Source organism: Pseudochaenichthys georgianus, chromosome 19 (genome assembly GCF_902827115.2).
Source record: "Pseudochaenichthys georgianus chromosome 19, fPseGeo1.2, whole genome shotgun sequence".
NCBI classification, from domain to species: Eukaryota; Metazoa; Chordata; class Actinopteri; order Perciformes; family Channichthyidae; genus Pseudochaenichthys; species Pseudochaenichthys georgianus.
Genome location: NC_047521.1, coordinates 26099715 through 26109714, shown reverse-complemented (window position 1 = coordinate 26109714; position 10000 = coordinate 26099715). Strand labels below are relative to the sequence as shown.

The window sequence follows — 10000 nt, the reverse complement described above, 5'->3', positions numbered from 1 at the left end:
ACTGGTGTGGTCGGCGAGACACCGCGGAACTCAGCCTGGGCACACACACAAACTCCCAGCCAGGCTGCGGGTGTGTGTGTGTGTTCGGGCTGGGTTTCGCTGTCTCGCAGACGGCCACTGGGCTCAGAGGGAGGGGGGGGGGAGGAGCTCCAACGAGCCGTTTAGGACAGAGAGGGACTATACAGAGATGCTGTGAGAAACCAATGAGAGTTTGGAACATTGAACAATTTAAATATATTCTAGTAGAGCTCAACAATGGAATTATGATCGCTCTCAGTTTGTACGTGTCAACGATGAATCTTCCACGCAAACCAAAGTTAGCCATGGAGTGCCACAGGGCTCAGTGCTCGGACCTATTTTGTTCACATTATATATGCTTCCATTAGGCAATATTATAAGGAATCATTCTGTAAACTTTCATTGTTATGCGGATGATACTCAACTATATTTATCAATCAAGCCTGATGAAATTAATCATCTAAATAAAATTCAAGACTGTCTTAAGGATTTTAAAAACATGGATGACCATAAACTTTTTGATGTTAAACACGACCAAAACTGAAGTTATTGTACTTGGCCCGAAGAATCTACGAAACAAATTATCTAAAGGTATACTAACTATGGATGGCATTAATTTGGCCTCCAGTGAGACTGTAAGGAATCTTGGTGTTATATTTGATCAGGATTTATCCTTTAACGCCCACATAAAATCAATTTCAAGGACCGCCTACTTCCATCTACGTAACATTGCAAAAATCAGGCATATCTTGCCTCAAAACGATGCAGAGAAACTAGTCCATGCATTTGTTACTTCTAGACTGGATTATTGTAACTCTTTATTATCAGGGTGTACCAAGAAGTCAGTCAAGTCGCTTCAGCTGATTCAAAATGCTGCGGCTCGTGTACTAAGCAGAGTTAGGAAAAGGGACCACATTACTCCTGTTCTGGCTGCCTTACACTGGCTCCCTATAGAACACAGGATAGAATTTAAAATTCTTCTTCTCGCCTACAAAGCCCTTAATGGGCAGGCGCCATCTTACCTTAAAGAACTCATTATACCCTACTGTCCTACTAGGGCATTGCGTTCCAAGAATGCAGGGTTGTTGGTTGTTCCTAGAGTCTCTAAAAGTACAATGGGAGCCAGAGCCTTTTCTTATCAAGCTCCACATTTGTAGATTCAGCTTCCAGTTTGTGTTCGGGCGGCAGACACCCTATCCGTTTTTAAGAGTGCGCTTAAGACCTTCCTTTTTGATAAAGCTTATAGTTAGGGCTGATTAGATTCAGCCCATAGTTTTGCTGATATAGGCTTAGTTTGTCGGGGGACATCTTACTTCTTCCTTCTCTCTGTCTGTACCAGGGTTTCCGTTAGCCGGTAATTACCGGTTTTTAGCTGGTAACATTTATAAAAAACCGGTCAATTCAAAACCTGACGGTCAAAATGTCTGGTAATAATTAGGGAGGCTCCGATCGATCGGCCGCCGGTCATTATCGGCTGATATTCACTCTTAATAGTTTGATCGGTGCTCTCTATAGAGGCCGATCAGGAGAGCTGGATCTGATCCATATGGACATGAACGCGAGTAAAGTGTAACCGGACGCGAGAGAGAGATCAGATCAGCTGCTGAGTCTGACCGAGACACGCAGCTCTGCATGATCACCTGAAGCCCCGCCCTCTGTTTAGCGAGCTGCAGGAGCTGCTTGAGAAACTGACGTGCTGTCAGGAGAGAGAGAGGGAGGGAGAGAGAGAGAGGGAGGGAGAGAGAGAGAGGGAGGGAGAGAGAGGGGAAAAGAGAGGCTCCGTTTCTCCCGTGTTATTATTCAAAGTTGATGTAAACTTCTGAATAATGTACGTTATCTACTACAAGTAGTTTGTTTGAATGTAATAATTATGTTGTTTGTTGTTTGTGGAATCATTTATTGAAAAATGAATCTGAATTTTTCGATCTGTTACGATTATAAACTGAAGCAATATAAAAATGAGCCCCGTGAACTGAGTTTTAAACTGAAGCATATCTGCTCATAGTCCGGTAATTACCTGCTAACGGAAACTCTGCTACACAACTCTTATTATTATTATTGAAATATGACCGGTAAGTTTCAAATTAGTCCGGTAAAATAAATTCTGCCCGGACATTTGACCGGCGAGAAAAAATCCTAGCGGAAACCCTGGTCTGTACCTGTGTACTCTCATGTTCCGATTAACCCAGCTTCCCCAAATGTCTTTCTTTTTGGTGTCTATATACGCCGGGATCCGGAGTCATGGATGATCCTGCGGTCCTGTGTCCTGGATCGCGAGCGCTGGATCTTGAGTCGTGGCTGTGGTCCTGGATCATCGGTCCTTGATGGATATCCTCGTGGATTCATCTTCCTATTATACACACATGCATTTCCAAACATTTGGACTACCTATGTTGCAAATGTATTATCTTTTCAATTTACACACGGCATCTATTGCACGTCTGTCCGTCCTGGGAGAGGGATCCCTCCTCTGTTGCTCTCCCTGAGGTTTCTCCCATTTTTCCCTTTAAACTGGGTTTTCTTCGGAAGTTTTTCCTTGTACGATGTGAGGGTCTAAGGACAGAGGGTGTCGTATTGTCATACTGATATTCTGTACACACTGTGAAGACCACTGAGACAAATGTAACATTTGTGATATTGGGCTATATAAATAAACATTGATTGATTGATTGATCAGTAGAAATGGCCATGACCTTTAAGGAAAATAGCCATATTCTTTCCTTATTCATTTCTAACTTTTATAAAGAAAATGTGTCCACTTTTGGAGAGCAAACCTAATATAACACACTAGAGGAAAGGGAAACCCCCCTTTGAACTCTCGAGCTGTATCTTCTGCTGACTTCAAGTTCTCATGCCTCATGTCAGAATAATCCAAATGAAAGCAGCAGCAAAGATTCAAACTGATTGGTTGTGCAGGAATAAGTGGTTTCCCTCTCACGACCCGAGGGGAGAGTTGAGAGCGCAGGGGGACATTTGAGTTTTCAAAAAGCAACCCTCCTGACAGCTCGGCTTTAGAAAGAGGGGGGGGGCTACTGTAAGGTGGGTTTGAGTGATCTGTTACTGGGTCATGCTACTCCTGCAGTCTTCTTTCATAAATAGGTCAACGCTTTTCGCTTTAAGCTTTCTTTCTGCGATGAGTCGTGTTTGTTGGAGACGTTTAATATACTTTTAGATAACGGTAGCTGCTCGTGTATCTCTAAAAATAAACCGTTTAAAATAACTACCTGATGCAGCTGGAAGAAATACAATAACCAATACAAATATATGAGGGTATTTACAAGGTTACATATTATGCAAAATCCTCTTCTTCATGTCTCTTCTACATCAACATGTGTCCCCTCTTCTTCATGTCTCTTCTACATCAACATGTGTCCCCTCTTCTTCATGTCTCTTCTACATCAACATGTGTCCCCTCTTCTTCATGTCTCTTCTACATCAACATGTGTTCCCCTCTTCTTCACGTCTCTTCTACATCAACATGTGTCCCCTCTTCTTCATGTCTCTTCTACATCAACATGTGTCCCCTCTTCTTCACGTCTCTTCTACATCAACATGTGTCCCCTCTTCTTCATGTCTCTTCTACATCAACATGTGTCCCCTCTTCTTCACGTCTCTTCTACATCAACATGTGTCCCCTCTTCTTCATGTCTCTTCTACATCAACATGTGTCCCCTCTTCTCCATGTCTCTTCTACATCAACATGTGTCCCCTCTTCTTCATGTCTCTTCTACATCAACATGTGTCCCCCTCTTCATGTCTCTCTACTGTCTCTTCTACATCAACATGTGTCCCCTCTTCTTCATGTCTCTTCTACATCAACATGTGTCCCCTCTTCTTCACTGTCTCTTCTACATCAACATGTGTCCCCTCTTCTCATGTCTCTTCTACATCAACATGTGTCCCTCTTCTTCATGTCTCTTCTACATCAACATGTGTCCCCTCTTCTTCATGTCTCTTCTACATCAACATGTGTCCCCTCTTCTTCCATGTCTCTTCTACATCAACATGTGTCCCCTCTTCTCATGTCTCTTCTACATCAACATGTGTCCCCTCTTCTTCCATGTCTCTTCTACATCAACATGTGTCCCCTCTTCTTCATGTCTCTTCTACATCAACATGTGTCCCCTCTTCTCCATGTCTCTTCTACATCAACATGTGTCCCCTCTTCTTCATGTCTCTTCTACATCAACATGTGTCCCCTCTTCTCATGTCTCTTCTACATCAACATGTGTCCCCTCTTCTCCATGTCTCTTCTACATCAACATGTGTCCCCTCTTCTCCATGTCTCTTCTACATCAACATGTGTCCCCTCTTCTTCATGTCTCCTCTACATCAACATGTGTCCCCTCTTCTTCATGTCTCTTCTACATCAACATGTGTCCCCTCTTCTTCATGTCTCTTCTACATCAACATGTGTCCCCTCTTCTTCATGTCTCTTCTACATGTCTCTTCTACATCAACATGTGTCCCCTCTTCTTCATGTCTCTTCTACATTAACATGTGTCCCCTCTTCTTCATGTCTCTTCTACATCAACATGTGTCCCCTCTTCTTCATGTCTCTTCTACATCAACATGTGTCCTCTCTTCTTCATGTCTCTTCTACATCAACATGTGTCCCCTCTTCTTCATGTCTCTTCTACATCAACATGTGTCCCCTCTTCTCCATGTCTCTCCTCCACATCAACATGTGTCCCCTCTTCTTCATGTCTCTTCTACATCAACATGTGTCCCCTCTTCTTCATGTCTCTTCTACATCAACATGTGTCCCCTCTTCTTCACGTCTCTTCTACATCAACATGTGTCCCCTCTTCTCCATGTCTCTTCTACATCAACATGTGTCCCCTCTTCTTCATGTCTCTTCTACATCAACATGTGTCCCCCTCTTCTTCATGTCTCTTCTACATCAACATGTGTCCCCTCTTCTTCATGTCTCTTCTACATCAACATGTGTCCCCTCTTCTCCATGTCTCTTCTACATCAACATGTGTCCCCTCTTCTCCATATCTCTTCTACATCAACATGTGTCCCCTCTTCTTCATGTCTCTTCTACATCAACATGTGTCCCCTCTTCTCCATATCTCTTCTACATCAACATGTGTCCCCTCTTCTTCATGTCTCTTCTACATCAACATGTGTCCCCTCTTCTCCATGTCTCTTCTACATCAACATGTGTCCCCTCTTCTTCATGTCTCTTTCTACATCAACATGTGTCCCCTCTTCTTCATGTCTCTTCTACATCAACATGTGTCCCCTCTTCTTCATGTCTCTTCTACATCAACATGTGTCCCCTCTTCTTCATGTCTCTTCTACATGTCTCTTCTACATCAACATGTGTCCCCTCTTCTTCATGTCTCTTCTACATCAACATGTGTCCCCTCTTCTTCACGTCTCTTCTACATCAACATGTGTCCCCTCTTCTTCATGTCTCTTCTACATTAACATGTGTCCCCTCTTCTTCATGTCTCTTCTACATCAACATGTGTCCCCTCTTCTTCACGTCTCTTCTACATCAACATGTGTCCCCCTCTTCTTCATGTCTCTTCTACATTAACATGTGTCCCCTCTTCTTCATGTCTCTTCTACATCAACATGTGTCCCCTCTTCTTCATGTCTCTTCTACATCAACATGTGTCCCCTCTTCTTCATGTCTCTTCTACATCAACATGTGTCCCCTCTTCTCCATGTCTCTTCTACATCAACATGTGTCCCCTCTTCTTCATGTCTCTTCTACATCAACATGTGTCCCCTCTTCTCCATGTCTCTTCTACATCAACATGTGTCCCCTTCTTCTCCATGTCTCTTCTACATTCAACATGTCTTCCCCCTCTTCTCCATGTCTCTCATGTCTCCTCTACATCAACATGTGTCCCTCTTCTTCATGTCTCCTCTACATCACATGTGTCCCCTCTTCTTCATGTCTCTTCTACATCAACATGTGTCCCCTCTTCTTCATGTCTCTTCTACATCAACATGTGTCCCCTCTTCTTCATGTCTCTTCTACATCAACATGTGTCCTCTCTTCTTCATGTCTTCTCTACATCAACATGTGTCCCCTCTTCTTCATGTTCTCTTCTACATGTCTCTTCCACATCAACATGTGTCCCTCTTCTTCATGTCTCTTCCCATCAACATGTGTCCCCTCTTCTTAATGTCTCTTCTACATGTCTCTTCCACATCACATGTGTCCCCTCTTCTTCATGTCTCTTCCCACATCAACATGTGTCCCCCTCTTCTTCATGTCTCTTCCACATCAACATGTGTCCCCTCTCTTCATGTCTCTTCTACATCAACATGTGTCCCCTCTTCTTCATGTCTCTTCCACATCAACATGTGTCCCCTCTTCTTCATGTCTCTTCTACATGTCTCTTCCACATCAACATGTGTCCCCTCTTCTTCATGTCTCTTCCACATCAACATGTGTCCCCTCTTCTTCATGTCTCTTCTACATGTCTCTTCCACATCAACATGTGTCCCCTCTTCTTCATGTCTCTTCCACATCAACATGTGTCCCCTCTTCTTCATGTCTCTTCTACATCAACATGTGTCCCCTCTTTCTTCTGTCTCTTCTACATCAACATGTGTCCCCCTCTTCTTCATGTCTATTCTACATCAACATGTGTCCCCCTCTTCTCCATGTCTCTTCTACATCAACATGTGTCCCCTCTTCTTCATGTCTCTTCTTCACATCAACATGTGTCCCCTCTTCTCCGTGTCTCTTCTACATCAACATGTGTCCCCCTCTTCTCCATGTCTCTTCTACATCAACATGTGTCCCCTCTGTGGAAAGAGACTCTGAAAGTTTCAGGAACAAAGATTTTCTCTCTTTTTGATCCATTTCTATAAAAACCTGTCTGAAAATGAGCTGATCAGATTTTGGCCACTTTATGATGTCATAACGATGTGTTGTCTTGTGTAACCATTAGCCAATCAGCAACCAAGGTCTCCCCCCCCCCCCCGGGCTGAAACAGAGGGGATTATGGGTAATGCTGCAATGATCTGTTTGGTGTTTCAGCCAATCAGAGACAGGCTCTGGATATATCTGAGACCTGTGATATGTTGATGAGAAACAGAATAATAGGGACCTTTAATTTAAAATACTGCAATACAAGTCCTACATTCAAAATCTCAAAGCAACATGTTTTCAAAGTAAAGTAAAATAAATCATTCTCCAGCTAAATATCCTCTTTATTTAATATGTTTTTGTATATTTTGCATAATTGTGTTTTAAATATTGTTGCTTTTTAGTGTTTTAGACTTTAGATTTTCTAACTATATTGGATAATCAATAATAACTCCAATGGTTTACTCTTTATTCATAAATGCAATGCCAACCCTAGCTTTAAATGTAAAATAGGAAACCGAAGTATATCAGTATTTGAATACTTTACCACTCTATTTGTTACATTTCCCTCAAATGAGCACTAATGACTTTAATTACTGTGCGTTCGTTTTTCCAAAGTCTGTCCGCCATCTTCTCTGCTTTGGAAAAACCGATTCTGTCCATCTGTGTTCTGCAAACCAATCTATGTGCTGTTCCACTTCGTCCTGGACTCATTAGGGAACATGTTGCACACTCACACCATGTGGGCCAGATTTCATTCAGTCTTTCCTCTACACCACAGGCCAGTTTGAACATGTGTCCTTCCAAACAAAAGATGTCATGGTGAGTTTGGACGGGATATAATATGGATGTTTGATAAGGATTTATGTATAGTTTAATATACAGTAGGCACAACTGGACAACAATGACCAGAAGGAGACTCAAAACAACCAAAAGAGACAAAAAAAGTGTCTGCAAAAAGAGAAAAACATCTGCAGAGATCCACAATAACTCAAACAGATGCCCAACGACCACGAAGAGATGCAGAATGAACAAGACAAAGTTAAAACAACTAAAAACAGACTCTAAAACATCAGATGCACAATTACCCAAAATGACCTAAAAAAACAGGAAGAACTAAAAACAGACGCTGGAAGGTTTTAATCAAGAGTCTTTTTTCCGATCATCTTAAAACCACAATTTTTCTAAATTTCTTTCTCCAAAAAATGTGCAGTCGGGAGAATGACGTGCAAATGGGATAATATTCGGAGATCTGGTAACGGTCAATACATTTATATTTCCTCTCCAATTTAGTATGACATGCAGCTGATTTCAACACATATCTTAAAGCTCTCACGTCCATTTCTACTGATCATAGTTCCATTGTTGAGGTCGACTAGAATACATTCACATTGTTCAATGTTCCAAACTCTCATTGGTTTCTCACAGCATCTCTGTGTAGTCTGTGACTCTCTGTCCTACACGGCTTGTTGGAGCTCCTGCCCCCCCCCCCCTCCCTGTGAGCCCAGTGACCGTCTGCGAGACAGCGAGACGCAGCGAAACCCAGCCCGAACACACACACACCCGCAGCCTGGCTGGGAGTGTGTGTGTGTGCTCAGGCTGGGTTCCGCGCTGTCTCGCCGACCCCACACCAGTGAGCCGGCTCACAGTGTCCCCTCCTCGCAGCAGCGAGTCTCGCAACGTCCCGCCCAGTGTGTGTGTGTGTGTGTGTGTGTGAGAGGAAGTCCGTGGATTGGTCCAAACGTAACGGCTCCGCGGACGTCACTATACCCGAAATACGTCACGATACCCAGGAAGCAAACAATGGAGAATGAGAAATGTCCACCGAGGCGTTCTGGGGCAGCAGACAGGTCTTCTCTGAGTTAGAGTTTTACTCGCTACAGGGTGCACTTTGAGGGTTTGTGACTGCAGACCGCTCACATGCAGAAAAACCTTCATAACACGAGGGGACGGGTGATAACCGGGAAAGCACGACATGGGCCCCTGAAGGATTTGATAACGGCGGGGCTTCAGACTCAGGTGACGCTGTGATCTGAATCGCTGCCTCTTTTTCATTCGCTCCATCCCAGTTTAATAGATTTATAGGGAACGAGCAACGGTAACCTCTGTGGCGCATTAGTCCAACAAACGTCCCTTTTTATTACAACGCGTGAACCTGAACCTGATCGATGAAGCCCTCTGGAGTAAAGAGCTCTCCACGTGCAGCATGTCACATCATTAGCAGAAACTATACAGAGCCAGAGATGAGAGAATGAACTCCACAGGGGGGCTTTATATCAAACATGCAGGGAGAGAATGCATACTAATCCACACACACACACACACACACACACACACACACACACACACACACACACACACACACACACACACACACACGAGCATGCATAGCCAGTTGTGTATGGATCAGTTAAACAGTCTGAATAGACATGATGAAACTCTTGCTCTTCACATTTAAGAGTTGCATGCACCTGGAAAAGTGCTAAATCTGTGTGATAGGGAATGTAAAGAAATAGCACGTGCTTCCTGTAGGGCTGCAGCCTGCTCACATTAACATACTAATTAACTGTGTGTGTGTGTGTGTGTGTGTGTGTGTGTGTGTGTGTGTGTGTGTGTGTGTGTGTGTGTGTGTGTGTGTGTGTGTGTGTGTGTGTGTGTGTGCACCATTTCGGCACGTGCAACATGCATGTGTTCTACTTTTAGACGACTATTGTTCCATCTCCCTCTCTCCTCCATAAGCCCTCCCTAAAAAAAAGTCACACCAGCATCCAGAGCTGTGTGTGTGTGTGTGTGTGTGTGTCAGTACTCACCACTCCTGCTGCGCTTCATCCGGGTTGAAACTCCGTTGGCTCCTCCTCCGTTTGGCGAACTGGGCGCAACGTGTTCCACCGAGCTCAACTCGCTCCCCTGCTGCTTCAGCAGGTCTGTCAGGGTCCTACACACACACACACACACACACACACACACACACACACACACACACACACACACACACACACACACACACACACACATAGACATTAATATGAGCTTCAACTCAGACCATTGAATCAAGGTTACACATTTGAATGACGAGCCCAAAGTTCTTTGCACACAAATAAAAACATTTCATCTCTTCCACGTTAGAGTTGTTTGCACCGC

The 10000-nt window shown here is 43.7% G+C and overlaps 1 protein-coding gene across 1 annotated transcript in view; it reads right to left on the bottom strand.

The window, feature by feature from the left end:
* Positions 1-10000, bottom strand: part of shisa8b (shisa family member 8b) — a 45614-nt gene that overhangs the window by 13617 nt on the left and 21997 nt on the right. The window contains exon 3 of the mRNA XM_034106671.2: positions 9670-9794. Within this exon, the coding sequence (XP_033962562.1) occupies positions 9670-9794 (125 nt within the window). The remainder of the gene's footprint in view (positions 1-9669; positions 9795-10000) is intronic.